We start from the raw sequence: 21333 nt of genomic DNA, 5'->3' as shown, positions 1-21333 counted from the left end.
GAAAAAATAGAATTGAAATTAGTGTATCCAAGATATTAAAATTTTAAATTTAAAAAAAATGAGAAAAAATTGGTGAAGGGACTAATTTGGTGCACGACATTCAATTTCAGGGACTAAAATGAGTAACTTAATTCAAAGTGAGGGACTAATTTGGTGCATATACAACGATGGTATAATAGATGACACGTGGACGAATACTGTTGCGACACGTGGCACAACTGGACACGTGGCCAAATAACATTGTGACACGTGGCACAACCATCCACGTCAGCATGCCACGTGTCACTGGACACCACATCATCCTACCATTACACGTGGCCAAATCATGAAGTGACACGTGTCACTTATAGTCCACGTCATCATGCCATGTCATCATGTCGTTAATGGAAAATGGGTTAGGGACTACTATGGTGCATTTTTTTCAATCTCAGGGACGTAATTGGTGTAATTGGAATCTCAGGGACGATTTCAGTGCAAAACGCCAATCTCAGGGATCATTTTGGAGTTTAACTCGAAAAAAAGAGAGGACACCGCTAATCTTGTTTTTCATTTTTACCGTATTTAGAACAACTGAAAGTAAAATGATGCTACACATTTATTTTAAACATTAAATCATGGTTAAAACGACTACATAAATTTGGAGTTCTCTTAAACATAGCGTCAATTTTTGATGTGCAACCCAAAGTCAAAGTTGCTGATAAATTGAAGCAAAAAATAAAAAATAAAAAATAAAAAATATTAGTTATATTTATTCTGGGTTGATTACTCTTACTAAGCTTGATATTTTGTCTATAGGTTTAGCTAAAATCTAAAAATCATACTAATACTTTCATTGCTTAACAATCTTATTTGTATCTTAAAAAACCTCCATCAAACACTGGTCTCGCTTGTTTACTAATATAGCATACATTTGCTCTTTGGCGTGTGTCATCAGTTTCAAGCAACCATTTCCTTAAAGAATATGCTGTCATGCTGTGTTATTAAGACTCAAGCAAGAACTTCTGCAGTTAGTTGATCATACTCATTTCAATAAATCCCTTTGTACATAAACTTATGATTCAAACTTTATGGTCCTCACAGCTAGTGGGGTCCTCACAGAATGCTTGCCATCTGTCCAAGTTAGGCTCCCAAATCTGTAATCACCATTATGAACCTTTTGAGTTGAATGAAGCATGACACTAAAGGAAAGTATTGTGGTGTCTGAGTTGAAACTCAGAATTTGAGGTTCAACTCTTACTTCTATGCCATATGGTTCCTTCACTATAGCTCTATAAACTGCAGTTATGTTTCCTACATTTGTCACTGTTCTTGTTACTTTTGCAGCCTTCTTCAAGTTTGGAACTGATATGGAAGGAAGGTTAAGGTTCAGTCCTTGGTATTTCTGTTTTTCGCAACTTGTGGTCTTGGTCACTTTTCTAATGGATGAACTACTATACCCCATGGAACATAGGAACTGGATATAATCCTCAGTGATGATATCATATATGAGCCCTGGATCCATTGCTTTGATGGGGTTTACATGGCCGCCACCAATGTCGAACGGATCAGCTTCCTTAAGTGTGGAACCCTCTTCAGATACAAAGCTTCCATCATTTCCAATTTGAGATGCTGCAATTTTTCAAATCAAGCAGCAACTTGTTACTTTGGATTTAAATTGTGTATGAGTTGATATTAATTTAACATGTTTGGTTTCCATGTGATTCTTCACCTGTTGTAACCATAGCTGATCTTATGGCTGCAGGAGACCATGTTGCGTGTTTGGATTTGATGAGAGCTGCTATTCCAGCCACATGAGGACATGACATTGAAGTTCCAGATAAGAATTGAAATGCATTATTCTTTGTGGTGCCTTTTGTTGTAAATGCCGCCAAAATGTCTACACCTGGTGCTGCTATGTCTGGCTACTTCCATGAATCATATCATCATAGTACAAGTTAATGATGAAACCATACAATTGAAAACAAGAAACAAATTAGTATTTTGTTTTAGTACTATAGACAGTGAAAGAGTCCAAAAGCAGTGCAATGGGAACAGAAAAAAATACATAACCAAAAGACAGAAAGAAATGTATGTACAGAAAAAAATATATAACCAAAAGACAGAGAGAAATGTATGAGAATTATGATGTACTTCTATAATGAGTGATTATTTCTAAGTGGTTAATACAACAACAACAACAACAAAGCCTTGTCCCACTAAATGGGGTCGGCTACATGAATCAAACGACGCCATTGTGCTCTGTCATGTATCATGTCTACAGAGAGACCGTTTACATGTAGATCTCGTTTGACCACCTCCTGGATGGTTTTCTTAGGTCTTCCTCTGCCTTTCGCCCTTTGTCCATCTTCCATCTCATCCACCCTATGTTACACTTGCGGTACATAGCCGGTCCCAAACCCGGATAAAGGAGGAGGGTTGTGTTAGGTCTTCGGCAACTAACATAAAAATATAGCCGAACCCCATGACATGATTCTAAGTGGTTAATAATGGTGATTAAAGTGGAAGTAATTAATATGTGTACTATGTTGCACTAAATGAATGTCCCCTTCTAATTAAATATTTACCTTTTCCTACAATATACTTTTCCAATGGTGAAACTACAAAAGAAAGTGAATACCTAATAGCTTCCAATGATTGAACTTTAACTACATTCATTATTAGAATATCAACAACTGCTGAAAGTAATGACTCAATGATTATGCATTTGTTTTTAGAGAATATTTTGTAGTAACAAAATATATTTTATAACTTTCTGTCTCTAAATTTCAAAGCTACGTTGGCATGCTTGAATATGAAGTCCTGAATATACCTTTAGCACAGAAGGAGACATAGTGCTAGGTCCTCTTGATGAGAATGATGCAACTCTTGGAGAAGTCCATTTTCCAATAACAGTCTTTGGAAAACTTAGGCTTGCAGTTGGAAACCTTGGAAATAAGCTTGATATTAATTTTATGATTACTCAAAGGAACTTTCAGAAACCAATATTCTCAACTTCTGCATATTTCATTTCCTCACCTTGCTCTTCTAATATAGGATACTATCTGTGTCCCTACTTCATAATCTACCTTAACACATGGAAAGGAGCCACATTGGTTGAGTCCATCTTCATGAGATTGTGCAAATATTATTCCAACTCCTCCAGCTTCCCTTACAGCAAGCGATGCAGAGATGATATCCTGTTCCTCGGATAGCGAAAAGCATAGCACAATTTTGCCTGCTGCCATTGTAGCATTCAGACTTCCAGACTGACAATCCTTACTTTCAAGAAACACATGAAATATTGATTAATAACCAAAAAAGAAGAAAGAAAACTACAAAGGAGGAAGAGAGCTCTCACGCTGTATCATCATCAGGATCTAAAGCGACACGTTCGGAGTATGTTAGTCCAACAAATCCATTGCTATGCTTTCCAGCATCCAAGGACTCCCCCTACATTATGTCAATCATTGCACTAAGCTTCATAGCATTCTTAACTAGATGTGTTTTTTAATAATAAAATCTTGTAGCATATATACCCAGAGAGTGAGATTATTTCCAAGAATAATTGCAGCCGGAAAGGCCCTATCTATGGTGGTGGCTGCAACTGTGATAATCCATGGAGCAGTATTTGAAACTGTTAGAGAGTTTGGACCAGAATTCCCAGCTGAACATATAACTGTGATTCCCTTAGCAGTTGCATGAAAGGAACCAATTGCTATGGCGTCGCGCTGATCAACATATGAGAACAAAGGAATGTTAAGGCCAAGAGAAACTGTTAAAATGTCTACTCCATCATGTATTGCCTTGTCAAAAGCCTTAAGGATATCTGCACCAGAACAACCTCCAACAGAAATGTCCCAGCATGCCTTGTATATAGCTAAGTGTGCAAGTGGAGCTCCTCCTCTGGCTATGCCAGAAGCAAGTCCTCTGTAGTTTGCATTTTCTACAAAGTACCCTGCTGCTGTGGAAGCTGTGTGAGTGCCATGGCCTATAGCATCTCGAGCCGAAAGATATTCGCTGCTTTCATTTCCAAGGATCAGCTTCTTAGCATGATGAGATATTCCTTTCAAGAACCATCTAGCACCTATTATCTTTTTGTTGCAGTTTTTGGAACTGAATTGCTCTCCCACTTCACAAACTCCTTTCCACCTTGATGGGATTTTTCCCATCGCTTCGTCGTTAAAACTCACAGACTCTGGCCAGATTCCTTCAAAGAGAAGTCACTGATTTTTTGTTACATTGCCATTTTTCAGTGCTTACTTAGCTATGTGTAAGAGGGGGAAAAGAAAGTACTACCTGTGTCAATGACACCTATTATGGTTCCTTCACCTAAGTTGATTCCATTGGAAACAGTGTTTGAAGATGAATGATGGATACCAAGGAAGTCCCAACTTCTTGTTGTGTGAAGTTTGTGTATCCGATTCGGAATGACAGAAACTACCCCCGGAAATTCTGTAACACATAGTATGAATGTAGCTTTTAAAATGTGCTTAAAGGGTTAAAAAACAAGAAGATTAATTGATTCAAGGATCATACTTGCTACTTCTTCTGCTTGAGATTTTGTTAACCTTGCAGCAAACCCTGAAAATCCATGCTTATAGCTGTAAAGAATTGAATTCTTTGCAGCTTCTTTGCTTCAGAACAGAAAGTGGACACTTGATATATTATTTTCTTGAATCTCAATGCATGATTACAATACCAGCTCCATTTGAAAGTAACGGATATATGAAGAGTACTACAAAGCCATACCTTCCTAGAAGTGAAGATAATATTTTGTGGTGAACCTTTTTAGTAGTGTCTGAATTATCATATATCTTATCCCCCATGTATACAATATGCACCTGAAATCATTCATTTAATAATTGATGATGCTTAAGTGTCTCATAATAATACTACTAAATATAATCATAGAAAGTTGAGTTACACTCACAGAGGTTGTGGTCTCAGCAAGTATCTGAGAGAGGAACAGAAAATCTTGCAGTAAAAGAATAGCTGAAATTACAAGCCATTGGTCCATTCTATTCCATCTCATGTTCCTTGCATTAGTAGTACTCATTATCCTAGTAGAGAGAGCTTCAAAGGCTTTTCAAATTCTTGTAACATACTAAATCTTTTACAGGAAATTCTCTTATAAGGCTGCCTTATCAGTTATCAGCACCTATGATGTGCATCATTACTTTTTTGAAAACAAGAAAAAGTGGGGAATCATTTTCCTTTTGTCCATTGCACTTTTGAGTTTTATGCTCAGTCACAGAAAAAAAGTACACATAAGTGTACCTTTACGACCAGAATGTATTTGGGGGGAATACATACTGGTATCACTAATATAATCATTTTCTTTTGGTGGGATCAAATGCAACATTTACCACAAAATCAAACCAAAAATCTCCTCCCTAATATCCATCGTAAAATTCGAACACATGACATTATTTTGATACCACTTGTTAGATCAAACGCTTATCATAAGCTACTTAATAGTGGCAAAAGTGCAATTTTTTTAAGGATCATTCTAGTATAACTATATTACGGCAATTATAGTTTTTTAAAACATATTACTAAAATTAAAGTAACGTTTTTTATTCTTAAATAAAGCTTTTTAAAAAATGTTGCTTAAAAAAATGTGACTTTAATTTTAATAACATTTACATAGTTACCATAGTATAGTTTTACTAGAATCCATCTTTTATTAAAACCAAAGTGTAGATATGTGAGCGAGAGAAAAATATTAAAGGTAAAGTATATTTTTTGTCCCGAAATTTGTCAAAAATTTTTAAAATATTCTTAAATTTTATTTTGTTTTAATTTTATTCTTGAAGTTTTCGATTTGTATCAAATATATCCCTAACAGCTAAATTTTCAAAAAATTTAGGGCCAATCAAACAATAATGCATGACACCTAAGTCTGATTTGTTTGTATTGAAAGTTGTTCTTGTGAAATTGTTGTTAAATTCGTCGTAAATTTTTTTGAAAAATTAGCTGCTAGGGATATATTTCATATAAATAAAAAACTTTTAGACAAAATTGAAATAAAATAAAACTTAGAGGTATTTTTAAACTAACAAACTTCAAGGACAAAAATTATATTTTACCCAATATTAAATTTAAAGATGTTTGGCGAGTGTTTGCACTTTTCATTTTTGATATTAGGTTGATAATGTTATTTTTTCGAATTATGGCTCACTGGAGTGTTAATCTCAAATATGGTATCAATTAATTTAGAATACAAAATTTCAGATTCCTGAGAAGTACAAAAACTAGACTCTCTCATTTTAATTTCTTTTAACACCAAAATTTACAATATTAGAATATATCACTCATCTCACTTCCATACAAGAAAAATAAGCCAGTGGATTATATGTGAAATTGAAGTGTAGCTATCAAATTGGTATGCAAGTGCGTAGCATAACATGCTGTACCAATGTACATCATCCCACGTTTGTGGCACTCTTTTTTATCTTTCTCTTTTTCTCTCATCTTTAAGTCCTGACTTTTTGCTTTTATTGTTATCATAAAGTGATAAGTGGGGCTGCATTATATTGTGCATGGCCTTTCCCAAAAGAAAAGCCAGTGTTGGTGCTGAGAAAATTCTTAGAGTAGCTATCGCTATCACCAACCACCAGAATTGAGGATGCGTAACGCTCAAGAGAGTGAACTGATAGTAAGCTACTAAAGCTACAATTAAACATAGAAACTATAGCTAGAATTTAGCTCAAATTAGGGAATTCGAATCTTCTGCATTTGTTTAAACTGACGAGTGAACTCACTCATCCGAGTTAGTAATATATGCAATTGGTTATTATAAACTATATTTGCCAACCAAGTTGGGTTGGTCTAGTGGTTTGTTCACTAGTCCGTTTAAGCAAGTGCGGGAGTTCTGAATTCTGTCTTGTGCATGCAGTAATCCATTGGCCAACGACAAACCCTTAAATAGAACTCAGTATTGCAACGAATTAGTCCTTGACCTGCTGGATTAGGAGATACCGTAGAAAACCAAAAAAAAATTACATTTGCCTTCTTTTTTTTGAGGCCCACTTTCACTTTAGACTTTACCAATTTTTTTTCACCCATGTCATTTTCGCTTCGTTTGGTCCTTTTGGAATCTTTCATTCCAATAATGGAATACGTGATTCACAGCTGGACACGGTTTACTACATTCTCTTTGATTGGTTTCGTCTTTCTTAAATTCCGTTTTTATATTGTTATTAACTACTAATAGAAACGAGCGAAAACTTTAGGCAGAGTAAGAAAATTAATTAAATTACATTTCCAATCAAACCCATTCTTCAATTCCATAGCAACATATAGTTATTTATTGGTGGTGGTGTTTATGTTAAAATTGATTTAAATTAAATTGCAAATACTCTTATATAGGCGGAATTGAATAAAATATTAGAGGAGGCTAAAAAATATTTATACAATAAACTAAGACTAAAATAAAATTTTAAAAATAACTAAATTAAAATTTATATATAATTTACATATAAAAAATTAAAATTAGAGGTCATTGTACTCCTTTTCTATCACCTGGCTCCGCCCTACACTCTTACCTATTGTGTATCAAAAAGTGGGGTGTCACTGCCTTGTCGATGCAACAATTTCAGTATTATTATTTGTCAACTTTAATTAAGGTGATGAGTTTAATGTCCAACAATTGCAGCTCTTCTTACGCATGTTATGCCATCCTTCAATTAATTTTGGCTGCTCATGACTCATGACGTTGATATTGAGCATTGGCATGAAAAAATAAAAGTATTTATTAGATTATGTTTAGTACAAAGATACGATACAAATATAAAGATAAAAGACATGGGATAAAACACATTAATAAACCAAACACACACTAATATTATATGAAAGTCTCAAACCAAATAATGTTATTTAGATATCTTCGTTCTTAATTCTATATAAATCGAATTACATGGTGCACTAAATTTAAGTGTAAATCGAATTCAATAAATTTAAATTAGTTATTATAATATTAAATCGAATCAATTTTATTCGAATTAGTAGGAAACAACTTAAATCGAAGTATATTGATTCGATTTACCAAGAAATGAAATACGAAGTCCATGGTATTAGTCCATCCATAATAATTCGACATAAGTTGCTTCGAATTAGCGCATAGTATATATTGTGGCACCTAGTAATTCGAATGAAATAAATTCGAATTATCCATCATAGTAATTCGAATGAAGCAAATTCAAATTATGAGTTGAACGTGCATAGTAGTAAATTAATGCATATTAATTCGAATTCACTTGTTTCGAATTACATTTTACAAACCAACCCCACCCAAAACGAAAAATTCAAGAAACTAAGGAGATTTATACTACAATATTCAAACTGCAATCATAAAAAACAACCCGAATCAAATCTATTGGTTGGATGGAGTCACCTATATTGCTGGTAGCGTACATGAAGAGGTTATTGAATGAAATTTAATTTATTTTGTTTAAGAAATAAAGAAATATTAGTGATCTTAAATCGCTTAGAACTTGATTATTAAAATTATTAGAATATTTGAATTTTAAATAATAGTTAGAATATTGATTTAGGGGTAGTAGTGTGTTAGAACATTGAAACTACAAATATATGTTGGATGAAGGATAACTAATTATGTTAACCAGTAGTGATAACAGGTTTTATTAGAATTTGTAAGTTTTAATTGTTAGAAGTTTAAGGAGATTAGAAATTTTGTTGGAGATTAATTTAATTTAATTTAATTTAATTTAATTTAATTTAATTTAGGTTTCAAGTGTTGGATTAACTAGGCGGTAGAAGATTAGCAAAAATTTAATATGATTTAATTTATTTAGAAAATTGAATTATAAGTCTTCACGCTTAAAACGGCATCCTCTTTATCTTGAAATTGTTGACTAACTTAAAACTCAGCTAGAACTCCTGTATCTTGTGTATTTCTGACCTCAAATCCAACAGGTACTCCCGGTAATCCTTGCTGTGTCACGGCATTCAAATCTAAAGTTGAAAAGTGTGAGGGTACTGCTGAGTTCTTGAACTAGATGCTCCACCATCCCCAGCTGAAATATTTCTCGCTATGTCATCATCACTATTGTCAGCAATCGTGACGGGCTCTACATCATCATCATCATCTTGCAGGACACCCTCGAGACTATTCGGTGCTCCACCCTCTCTGGAGATTGAGACCATAACAAGAGTACCAGCCATCGCATTTGCAAGCTCACCAAAAGGTCGAGTATCACATATTTTTCTGTCACGGTTGCAATTTAGATCGGTTGCGAAGGACGAAGATGCAACCAAAATTGTCCCAGGTGCAATAATAGGCACAGAAGATGAGGCACCATGTGGCATTGAACTAGAGTAGGCTGGCATTGCTGAAAATTGAGGATTCCAGTTCGAACCTCCTTAACTACAGACCACATCTATTAGTTTGGTCAGTAGTTCAGGAGTCCTTACCTCGGGAAACTAACAATGACAATGAAACAGAAGTTGCAGATCTTTAGCACTGTCTATGACGAAGGAATCGTACTTCACACCATCACGCAACATGAAAATCAAAATCCTATAGAATAACTTCGCCACCTGTTTCATGCCATGCAGCCCCAATTTTTGGATTGTATTCTGAAACCCGTTGAAATTCGTTAAAAGTATGAGAAAAACACTTGGCGAATTCTTATCGGTAAATTTTATTCCAAATCACGATTTTTTCTTAATCGACCCTTTATAATGCACCAAAACAAAAACAAAAACTATCATTACTAGTCATTGTAAGTCTCACTATGATGAGGAATTCACGTTCAGCTTGTATTTATATACGTTAGTATCAGAGTAAATCAAATTAATTCAACTCGATTTATATATATAGGTCACTGCATACTAAATCGAATTTAGTGAATTCGATTTACCACTAGCCACCATTGAGTATAAATCGAATTTGTTACATTCAATTTACTAGGAGCTTGTAAATCGAATTAAATTCATTTGATTTAGTAGTTTACCAAATAATTCGAATCATATTGAGATTCGATTTAGTCCTACAGTTACTCATTCGAATTTAATAAATTCGATTTATGTTTAAATATGGTGAACCGTACTAATTCGAATCATATTGATTCGATTTAGTTCTATCATAGGTAATTCGAATTTAATAAATTCAATTTATATAAAACTATGAATGATGATATGCACGTAACATTATTTATTTTAGGAAATTCATATAATATTGATATGTGTTTAATTTATATAAATGTTTTACCCTTAATAATACATGTACGATTTTTTTTTTGTCACAGATTTAACAAGTAAAGAATAAAGATTCCAAAGTAACCGGTTATTCAATTTACTATGTAATAAATTAGCAATAACAACATCAATTATACTTTGTTGAGTTTGAAAAACTAAATTAAAATTAACAAATTGATCCAAAAATTAGTGGCTAAACCTTGAAATTAAGGAAGAAAAGACAAGTCTATAAGCCAAACTTGATGAATTAAAAGGAAGAGAACCAAAGTGGTCCAAAACCTTCAAGAGCCCATATGGTAATCACAAAATCAAAGGGTCTCACTTTACAAAGTTATCATTCTTGATAACTGGAACTTAAAATTCAATTTGATTTAATTTCTTAAAAAGCTTTTACCGAAAGCTATTCTCTCTTCTCTCTCCTCTCTCTTACTTCGATCAAATCATTCATTCATCCAAGAAGAAGAAAGAAAGAAATGAAATGCTCAGATGTTAGATTATGGATGAGGGCAAAAAGATTTTTGGCAAATCAAAGCAAAATAAAGAAGACTACAATCCAGTAACTAGTCCTCTCGGTCAAGCACCACAAAAAGTTTATTTCCTCTTTTGTACTTCATTGAGGATCAAAGAAGAAAGCTTGAAGATCTCATGCATGGAAGAAGCAACAATGAAGAACGTGAAGCCTACATGGGTCAGAACCATATCAACGCTCAGAATCAAAACTTGCGGCCAAATTCAAGTTCAATGGTCAAGATTGAAGAAGTTTAAAGAAAAAAGATGAGAAAGAAGAGGTGAGCATGCGTGCAACAGCCTCGGCCCTCTCCCTCCTCTCTGAAGAAGCCACTGCTACTCTAATATTGGAGAAGAAAAAAAGTGTGAGGGTTCTACTCTAATGTTGGAGAAGAAAAAAAGTGTGAGGGTTGAACAAGCTTCAACCTTAGAAGTTTCACTCTTCTATATTAAAGGTGAACGGCCAAAGGTTGAAAACAAGGAAAGTAAGTGTTGTGTCCCAGCTTCCCATAATGTGCACATTGCACCTTCCTATCTTGTCTCCTTCCTCCTTGATTCCTTCCTCCTCTACCTCTTTTTCTCCTTTTGTTTGTTCCAGATTCCACAAGGTTCAAAGAAGGAGTAAAATGATTCATGATCTATGGGGAGATCAATTCATTTTGGAATTGTCTTTCTTGTTGGATAAGCATCGCAAATACATCGTTCAAGCTAGGAAAAGGATTCATCATCATCACTTGTGATCTTACACCTGAATATTGATCATTTAACCTTCTTAAGAATATGGTTATTTGATCTTCAGACCTATGACTCATTATCACTCATAATCCACAATTACATGTTACGTCACATTGGCACACTAGAATGCTTCTGAAATTATCAAGCTCTTCCTAAATTATCTTCAATTTTGTGTAGTATGAAGTTACATCAAGATCACCTTTGAAGCTCAACCACTCTGTATAACTATTACTCTGGTGGTATTGGTGCTCTAGCTCATTCCAAATATTACTGGCAACGTTGTTCCATATCACCGATTGAGAGATGCTTGACCGCAAAAAAAAGATTAAGTCAAGCTAATACGTATGTATTACATCTTTTCCAAGATTCAAACAAGCTATCGCTCTTCTATTTGGTTATCGTTCCATCCACCAAATCGATTTTGTTCTTTGATTCCAATGCTAATACTATTGTTCTTCTCCAAGCTCCATAATTCTTTCCGTTCAAGATCATTGTTGAAGAATGTTATTCTTCTACTGGATTCAAAAATGAGGTAGGAATCGGATTGTTACCTCGACTCAATTGAGTTTGTAGTGCAGTGATTTGATTAAAGAAGTAAGCGATGCTCTATAGATAGGGGTGGCAAACGGGCTAGCCCGTCCCGCCCCGCCTATTGAGGCGGTCCCGAATTCCTCTCCCGTCCTACCTAACAGCGGGTTGGCGGATTGGCGGGTTAAGCCTGCCATTTCTTTTTTTATTAACTTTTTTTATTTTTTATTAATAAACTATTAAATATTAAACAATATTTATAATTTTACAATCATTTCAAAAAAATTATAATTTCTAAATTCACAAACATTAAAGTATTTATAATTCTAAATATGTAATAAACATAATCATCAACTAAGTATTTTGAAACAAAATAGTAAGCCCAACATTGTAAAAATAAAATAAGCATTATCCAAAACATATAATTAAACATTTTCAAGTTTCTAATCAATCAAACATAAGATATAATCCAAATTATAACTTAGAACATCTTCAATTAAAAAAAACACCGGGCCCGCCGAAGAAGCCTGCCCCACCCCGTCATTTTCAGCCTGTTTGCCACCCCTATATGCAGATCGATGGTTGCTGCACTAGGTGAATCTTGATTGCTATGATTAGCTTCTGCCATTGATACTCCAAATTAGTGCTAGATATGCACGATTCATGCACTAAAATCTCTGAGTTGTAGTGAGAAACAATGATCAAGTCGTTCTTCTCTCTCAACTCTTTTCTCAAATCGCATGCTACTTCTTAGAGTCCATACTCACCGCACCATGATAAATAGTGCAGTATTTATAGCAAGAACGTGTGAAGTGTTGTAACAGGAGAGTGAAGGAAAGGAAGTTTAGATGTATTGAATGGCAAAACTCAACTACACTATGAGAGCTGTTGGCTTCTAACTAAGTAACAATTACTAACAGAAATTAACTCATATTAACAGCTAACAGAAAAGATTCCACTCCTAACTACTATGAACTCCCTTCTTCCTACAATTAGCATGTTGCTAGTTCAAGTTAGTTAGCTAATTTTCTTATAAGTTAGGTAACATGCATTATGTATCCTTCCTATAAAAAAAAAATACAAAATACACTAATTCAATATTTTTAAAAATAATATTTGTATTTATATCTCATCCGTAAAATATGATTTTGTGTCTCTATATCTCTATTTTTAGGGATGGAACCTTGTATATGGGACGGAGACAATAGTCTCCTAAGTTGATAACTTTTGGGTTTAATGATTCAGTTATTCAGTTGGTCTCTATATTTTTACAAAATTTATGATTATATCCTTATACTTTTTTTTAATTGGGTCCTACACTACTTTTAATTTAGTAATTAGGTTCTTTTATGGCAAAAACATTAAAATTGGCAAAATATTTCTATCAAAAGCTATGTAGTCAAAGATCTAATTAGATTTTTAATGGTGGAAAAATATTCAATTAGCTTTAATACTTTTTATACTAGAAATGACCTAACTACAAAATTAAAAATAATGTAAAAACTCAATTGAAAAAAAATAAAAAATTAATTATAAATTTAATAAAATTATAAAAATCAATAAAATAATTAAACCTAACTTTTATATAAAAAATTCTTTATTTTATAGTTTAACTCCTCTAATTTTTTGTTCCCTCTTCTCAAGCTATATTCTTCATGTTGCTCCCTCCAAATTAAAGCACTATCTCCACCTGTGTTTGTTTGTCCCGTAACCGTAAATAAACGCAACCAACAAACAAGTGTCCTTGTTCTCAAAAGAATGTGCTTCTAAATTGGAAAGATTTAAGAACCACTGCCAACTTAGGCACTACCGCACTACTATATATCTTGTTGGTTTAGTGATATGGATACGTAAATTAAATCTCTATAAACTATGTTAACTGTTAAGCCTAAATCTGATATGCTACACTATTTCCCTATATTGTTGGGCGGTCAATGCTTCTAAATAGGAAAAGAAAAATCAAATGTCTACCCTCTCTTCAGCCACAAATTAAGCAACAAAGCGGCAATCAAGCTAAATATATTCATGTTAATAATCAACACTTTTTGTTCTGTTTTCCTTTCAGCATCAAACTGCATTTCAATTGTCCCTATGATTGGGGGGGCGTCGTTATTAATTTAAAGTATATTTAGATCAATCTTGGCATCAGATTCCAATCTCTCTCCCTCTCTTAATTAGTCATCATCAATATTTTTAATAGTATGAGATGATATCTAATGGTGTAGGATTACTCATTTTTCTTTTGATGGTTAAGTAGTGGCCAGATTTCAATAAAAGTGCTGATCCCGTAGACTTTTTTATGATAGAATTCCTTGTATCTTTGCTTTCCGTGAAGCCAGCAAAACAAAAAAACAAAACAAAACTTAATTAGCACGTCAAGACCATAAATTGTAATGAGCGAAAAATGGTTAGGCTAGTCGACCTAGTCTGTCTTCAAGAGTGGGGTGTCATGTTTTTGTTTAACTACTAAGAATAATGTATACTGCAACTGCCAATTGGAATTTAGAAGATTGATCCATCAAATATATTTTGGAACATGTCCACATAGATTAATTTAAATTTTATTTCAAACCTGCCCGGTAGCGTGTACACAAAGAAATGCATATATGGTGTTCACGTTCTTGGAAAAATTAGCAGCCATTAATAATAATTAAGTGACCAACTAATTCTAATAATAGGGATTTTTTATTTCTTATATTTTGAACTAGTGAATTTGGCCATAATTTGACAAGAGCTAAAGAACACATCTCTAGAATGTGGTTTGCAAGTTGCCTAACCAGTAAGCAGAGAATAAAGAATATTAGAAAATAATGAGCAAGACATGTGCATTGTTAGGAAAGTTATCATTATACTAAGATTTTATAGCGGCTCCAGCTTTGATACATACATGCTCTCACGTATCTTATATGTACAACGTGCATGTGAGATCAGATCAACCCATCAACTCTGTATCCTCACTACCAAAAAAGAACATTCAACATTCACAAACTAATGTATTTAAATGCAATAATTGTGCATTTTAGGTTACAGAAGCGTTTTTCATTCTCATACGCACCACACCGACATACTCTTAAGATGTGTTGAAAACATTTTAAAATGTTGCATGAACCCATGCTATTACATTACATAGATGTTACAGATTCCCACAAGGTGGTCTTGTTAGAGTTTAGACTAGCAGCAAAATTATTCTCCTCATATGAATGACTGATGATTAGATTTTTGTGTAACATACTCAATTATGAGGTAGGTAAAACATCTATATTGTAATAACTTCTACCCAAATAATGATTTCGATGCAGAATTTGAAACGAAAAACTAAACATGCTACTACAACACATTGAACCTCACAAATACTAGTTGACCAATAAATAAATAAATAAATAATAAATAAGACCTTACATATATGGTCAAAGAGAGACCAAGTTTAATGTCTAGTAGATACTCACTGGATACAATTACCTGCGCGAGAGACACACTTCCAATTCAAAATTAGAAGAGAGGGAGAAAGAATATAATACAATTGACATTTCTGACAAACTCGAGGACCTTCCCCTTCCACAGAAACAACATGCTTCCGACCTCTAACCCAAACCGTCATATAATCTTTAGCTCAACAGAATGATACCTTTTAAAGTAAACAAATATGGTGACATGCAACTCATCATGCTGCTAAATCAGACAGCTTAACAGCCTAAGCTTTTTCCGCGGTGTTATTTCCCACAACCAAGATGGTAGCTTATCAACCGTTTTACATCACCGGCAATCCATTGAATCGAAGGAATCTGCAAAGCCAGAAGGTTTAGAGGGAATGCTTGATTGGGTTTGTGAGTATGACATATCAAACATTGTAGAAGTGCCTTCATTGGCTTGCCATCTTTGCAGAGCTTGAGGAAGACTCATCTGAAGGTCAATGCCACCATTGTCTTCTTCAGCATTCCTAGTTGGTTTCCATTGCTCGACAAGTGGAACCAAGACATTCACTGCATGCCCCATATCCGGCCTTTGGTATGGTTCACGGGCTGTGCAATGGCCCGCCAGCTCGGCCACTTTATATATGCTCTCCATGGTTTCCTCATCGGGTTCAAGAGTTTGATCGATTGCCTTTGGTATGTTTTCCTTGTTAATAAGTACCCTTCGGAACCATGTAACCAAGTGAGACCTTTCATCAGGCAAAGTATCATCCAATGCCCTTCTACCGGTAATAAGTTCCATCAAAACTACTCCAAATGCATAAACATCCACTTTGGTTGTCACTCTTCCAGTAGCTGGCAAGAATCAAGATTGTATTAGTTACAATTGATGCAACAAATCACATTCAATGTAACAGTTATCAAGAACATATATCTCTCTTAAAATTAAACAAACCAAGAACCTAAAAAAAAAAACGTTTACCACATTTTACAATGCCCCATTTTTCGTGGCAGTCAAATGCATAGAATTCAGTATTTGAAATTGGTGAAATTTTCATCGAAAGAAATATGCAGGGAAGATATCTTGTGCAACAGAGACCTACCACCTAAACCCATGACAATATGGCAATCCAAGATTTACTGCACCTAGAGTATTCATCATATTAGATACTTGTAACCATTTATAAGTGGCCGCACAACATATTACACAATGTGCAACTATCCACCACAAAGAATTTTAGGAAAACACATCACATAAAGCCGATTAATAGAACTAATAGAAAAAGAAAGGAACACCTAAATCCGGACTATTAAACATCTAGGGTGCAGACTACAGTTATTTTCCCTTCTTTCCTACTGCCATTGATGCTACTTAATCTTGTCAACAGCAGAACACAGTATTGAAGTAGTAAAACCACCGGTTATGGCTATAAAATTCTATGCACAAGTTAAATTAAAGGCACTCTATACCTGCATACTCAGGAGCAAGATACCCAAATGTTCCAGCCAGCCGTGTCTCGACAGAGTACTTCCCATCCGGTGCAAGCCGAACCAACCCAAAATCTGCAACCTTTGCTCTCATGTCATCACCTAATAGTATGTTTGAGGGTTTTAAATCTCTGTGGATGAAGCTTTGCTGAGCTAAGCTGTGCAAGTATTCCACACCCCGTGCTACATCCAAAGCTATTGCTACCCTTTGTTTCCATGTCAAGGGAGCACACCCAAGTTCACGCCACTCAAAGAGATGCTGAGTTAATGTTCCTTGAGGCATGTACTCATATACCAAAATCCTCTCATTGCCATTGATACAATATCCCAAAAGAGCGACCAGATGTCTATGCCTAACTTTACTAAGAACTGCAATCTCAGCTTGGAACTCATTCATTCCTTTGTTTCCCATTGCCACAGATTCCATCCTCTTGACAGCAATTTTTGTTCCATCAGGCAACTCCCCTTTATAAACAACACCAAATCCTCCTCTACCTAAAATGTTCTCTTCACTGAAATTATTGGTTACTTGCCGAAGAACATGGATTGAAATCAAGGCATTTCCACCATCAAAACCATTAAGATCACTCCTATCACCACTGCTCTGGCTTTGCAAATCACTTGGCACCCCACCATATCCATTGGAATTGGAAACACTTGCCGTATCAAGTTTAAAGTTTCCTTTTCCATTCTGAGGAATACCAACCCTTCCAAACTTCCGGTGCCGATTTCTGACATAACACTTCCAGGATACAAAGACCACCACAAAAACAAAAAGTAAAACAAAAACCACTATACCAGCAATCCAACCCGGCGGCAAGGAACTACCTTTCCTCGGTTCAACCGGACTTGCACTCGGACCAGACCCCTCAGAAGGACTAGTTCTGCTCCCTCCTCCACCTCCCCCAGGACCAGGATTCTTCCCAAGCATAGCATTGCCAGAAGTTAATAACTTCACCCTTGGAGGGAATTTTGGAACCTCCCCAAACAGATTGTTATTAGAAACATCAAGAGTCTCAAGTTGGGGCAATGTGGTCAAGCTCTCGGGTATAGAACCAGTCAAATTGTTCCCGCTGAGGTACAAGCTCCTCAAATCAGTCAAATTCGCAAATGCAGGTGAAATAATCCCCTGCAAACCCAGATTCTTAAAATTCAAAGTAGTAATCTTCTCCCCTGAACAAACCACAAAACTCCAACCACTGCAAGGATCATTCCCTTTCCACGATTCCGCAAACCGACTGGGATACCCAAAACCCTCGGCAACCTTAAGCAAAACCATCACCTTATCATCACAAGGTCCAGGAGTATCTCTACAAAAACTATTGATCCCATCAAGAGTAACCTGCACACCCTTACCGAACACCGGCACAGGACCCTGCAACTCATTGTTGTCCAAAGATACGTTCTTCAAGCTCGGAAGCGCCATCAATGAGCTCGGAACGACTCCGGTTAGCTTGTTATCCCTAAGCTGCAAATCAAAGAGGTTATCGCATTTCGACAAATCAGGGATCCCACCGGTGAACTGGTTCTTGTGGAGCCACAACTGAGACAACTGCGTCATGTTGGAGAGAACCTCAATTGTCCCCGATAAACCGTTTTGCTGGTTGTTAAGCCACAGGTTGATAATCGAGGAGGAGGCGAGGGACTTGGGCAAGGCTCCGGTGAGGTTGTTGTAGGAGAGCCGAAGGTTCTGGAGACTGGGGAAGGAGTCAAAGATGTCCGGAAGGTCGCCGGTGATTCCGGCGGAACCGAAATCGAGGTCGCTGAGGGTTGATGATTGAGTTAAGTCGGTGGGGAAGGGCCAGGGGGAGAGGGAAGGGTTGTTGAAGAGGCTGAGTTTCTGGAGGCTGGTGAGGCCGGAGAATGCGGCGGAGGGGACGGAGGTGAAGTTGTTGCGGCCGAAGTAGGCAGTTTGGAGGTTAGAGAGGTCGGACAGAGAAGGGAGTGGGCCGGAGAGGGAGTTTTCTTGAAGATATAGGTCAGTGAGCTGAGAGAGGGAGTTTAGATCGGAGGGGAGAGTTCCGGTGAGGGACTTAGAGGAGAGTGTTATTTTGGTGACGCGGTTGGAGGAGTCGCAGGTAATGCCGGTCCATTGGCAGTAAGGGGTATTGGGGGACCAGTCGGTGGGCGGGGAGGTCAGGGATTTCAGGAGTTTGGACATGACGGCTGAGTCATCGGCGGTAACGACGGCGATGGTGACAGAAAGGAGGAGGGAAAGTAGGGTTTTGAGGAGAGGCATTGGGATTTGGTGAGAGATTAATGAGGTTGGTTGGTTGGTTGGTGAGTGTAACTGAGAATGGAGAAGTGAGAAGGAAGGAGAAGGAAGTAGATGACAGAGAGACACTCCCTTCACTACTGAGAGACAGAGAGGGAAAGCGTTTGCGTCCTCTATGCTACGTGCTACCCACAACTTACGCCCTCGGTTAACTTTTTATTATTTTTGCAAAATTTTCACGGTTTCTTTGTGTTACCTGCATCACATTTTGATTTTAAAGTGGTAGATTAATGTAAAATTTCATTCGTAATGTATACAAGGACTCAACGTGTTGCTTTGGATTAACTTTTCGAGTTTAAAAAGTCTTTTTTTTTTAATAAAACATTTTTATTTAATTTTAAATTTATTTAAATACATGTTTTTTAAAAAATATTGTTATTTAAAAAAATTATTTGGCTTTTTAGTTAATAGTATTTTGCTTTAAAAATAAAAACAAAAGACGTTTTTAATATTAATTTTTTTAAATCTATTATAATGTAAAATAACTTTTATCTATTAAAAAATATTTTTTAAAAAAATAAAAAAAATAATTATTTTTTAAAAATAAATCTAAATGAATTTTAATTAATGTTTGTTTGGACGTCATTAAAATAATAAAAAAATTAATAAAAAATATTTTTTTATTTTTTAGTGTGTTTAACAAATTTTTTATAGAAAAAATAAAAGTACTAAAAGAAATTAAAAAAATATTGTTCTCGAAAAGTTACAATTTATATTTTTCTAAACGATTTTTTTTTAAATAAATATTTTTCACATAATAAATAAACAAAAAATACATTTATTTCGTTGTAATCCAAATATAATTGATCTTTTTATATGAGATGTCAAAATATAAAATTATTTTTATTTTTTCAAAAAATATAACTTGAAAATAAGTAAATATTTTTTTAAAAATTTACCCAAATAAATTCTTAAGTTAGTTCAAGTCTAACAAAAATCAGATTTATTAGTGAAAGCATGTCTATAAATTCCATCTTTCCACTAACGTAAATATTTGTATTTCGTATTTTTTCTTTTTTTCTTGTTTTTTTTTTTTCTTCGTATATTTCGTCCCATCGTTGTTCTTTTATTATTGTTATTGTTGTCTGCGTTTATTTTTTTTCCTCCTCTTCTTAGTAATTTTATAAAACTGGGTATTCATGGCCCGGTTTGACCCGAACTCAATCATTTTAGAGTTGGTTTGGTCTAAGTTTCATTGTGTCTTGATAAGACCCGATATTTTAATAAATGACCCTACTAATTTATTAAATCAGGTTCGGGTGTCAAGATTCGGGTCACCCAAACCCCACCCATTGAACCTGCATAAAAAAATATATTTTGTTTTTATGAGATTTTAAATGTGTATTTTGGTGTGTAATTGACTTAATTATTATTATGAGACTTAAAATTATTATTAGACTCTAATTATTATGTGAATGTTGCAATCTTATGAATTAATTGTTTTCAAAAATTTAGAGGTTTAAAAGATGTAGGATCCAAACTTTGGTGATGTCGTGATGCACTATAAAAGGTATATGTCTTTTAAATTAATTTCAGTTTTACTGTTTTATTTTTAATCAAACTTGTTGTTGAATTAGACATAGATCAAAGAACTATAAAATTAAAATTTATGGACACATTCAAATTCAAATATAAATATCAACTTCTTAATAACAAGTAAATTTTTTTTTTTATAAATAAATATCATTCTAATTTTTTGGCTTAAAATTTATCAAGACCCGAATTTTACTGGTCTAGAATCGGATAATAGTTTTAAAAATAGACCTGGTATTATTTATGGTCAAATCCGGGTCAATGCGAACCCGATTTCACTCGGCCCCATGTTCACCTCTATTTTGTAGCATTATGTATTTTTTTGTTTAATTTTTTTTTTTATTTTGTTTTTATTTTTGTTTGGAGAGTTAAATAAAAAGAATTATGAATATGTGAAACAAGAAGGGGAAGATCAACAGAAAAGGAAGAAAAAGATAATAATGACAAAGAAAAAGAGGATGAGGAATTTTGAGTTATGCATAATTTATTAGAAAATATTGAAATTTTCAACCGTGACACGAGAAATTTTTTAATTTTGACAGCAAAATTTTTTAATCATAACATAAATTTTTGTTAAGAAGAAGAAGAAGAGTTGTGAATTGTGTTTAATTTATCCAAAAATTAACAATAAAATTTTTTAATAATAACACATAAATT

At 34.6% G+C, this 21333-nt stretch overlaps 2 protein-coding genes across 2 annotated transcripts; both read right to left on the bottom strand.

Annotated features, from left to right (window-relative positions):
- Nucleotides 1-779: 779 nt before the first annotated feature.
- LOC130967860 (subtilisin-like protease SBT3.9) lies at nucleotides 780-5209 on the bottom strand. Its single transcript, XM_057892895.1, has 10 exons — nucleotides 4910-5209; nucleotides 4729-4820; nucleotides 4516-4613; nucleotides 4276-4431; nucleotides 3516-4186; nucleotides 3338-3429; nucleotides 3016-3258; nucleotides 2810-2924; nucleotides 1709-1901; nucleotides 780-1608 (listed from the first exon to the last, which is right to left on the bottom strand). Exons 1-10 carry the CDS (start codon nucleotides 5033-5035, stop codon nucleotides 1052-1054), a joined length of 2343 nt encoding a protein of 780 aa, XP_057748878.1. The 5' UTR covers nucleotides 5036-5209; the 3' UTR covers nucleotides 780-1051.
- Nucleotides 5210-15110: 9901 nt separating this feature from the next.
- On the bottom strand, nucleotides 15111-19321 carry LOC130967051 (receptor-like kinase TMK4). The gene is made up of 2 exons (XM_057891875.1): nucleotides 16851-19321; nucleotides 15111-16235 (listed from the first exon to the last, which is right to left on the bottom strand). The coding sequence occupies exons 1-2, from the start codon at nucleotides 19105-19107 to the stop codon at nucleotides 15724-15726; spliced, it is 2769 nt and encodes a 922-aa protein (XP_057747858.1). The 5' UTR covers nucleotides 19108-19321; the 3' UTR covers nucleotides 15111-15723.
- Nucleotides 19322-21333: the final 2012 nt, after the last annotated feature.

Source organism: Arachis stenosperma, chromosome 3, assembly GCF_014773155.1.
Source record: "Arachis stenosperma cultivar V10309 chromosome 3, arast.V10309.gnm1.PFL2, whole genome shotgun sequence".
Taxonomy (NCBI): domain Eukaryota; kingdom Viridiplantae; phylum Streptophyta; class Magnoliopsida; order Fabales; family Fabaceae; genus Arachis; species Arachis stenosperma.
Note: the sequence above shows the minus strand (reverse complement) of the source record. Positions and strands in the feature narration are given on the sequence as shown.

Excerpts from the sequence above, each read along its gene's own strand:
- LOC130967051 (XM_057891875.1), bottom strand. The coding sequence starts at position 19,107 with ATGCCTCTCCTCAAAACCCTACTTTCCCTCCTCCTTTCTGTCACCATC. Across the intron at positions 16,236-16,850 it reads TCTTGCTCCTGAGTATGCAG|CTACTGGAAGAGTGACAACC; the intron begins GTATAGAGTGCC and ends GATTCTTGCCAG.
- LOC130967860 (XM_057892895.1), bottom strand. The coding sequence starts at position 5,035 with ATGAGTACTACTAATGCAAGGAACATGAGATGGAATAGAATGGACCAA. Across the intron at positions 4,821-4,909 it reads TTGCTGAGACCACAACCTCT|GTGCATATTGTATACATGGG; the intron begins GTGAGTGTAACT and ends GAATGATTTCAG. Across the intron at positions 4,432-4,515 it reads TCAAGCAGAAGAAGTAGCAA|AATTTCCGGGGGTAGTTTCT; the intron begins GTATGATCCTTG and ends TATGTGTTACAG.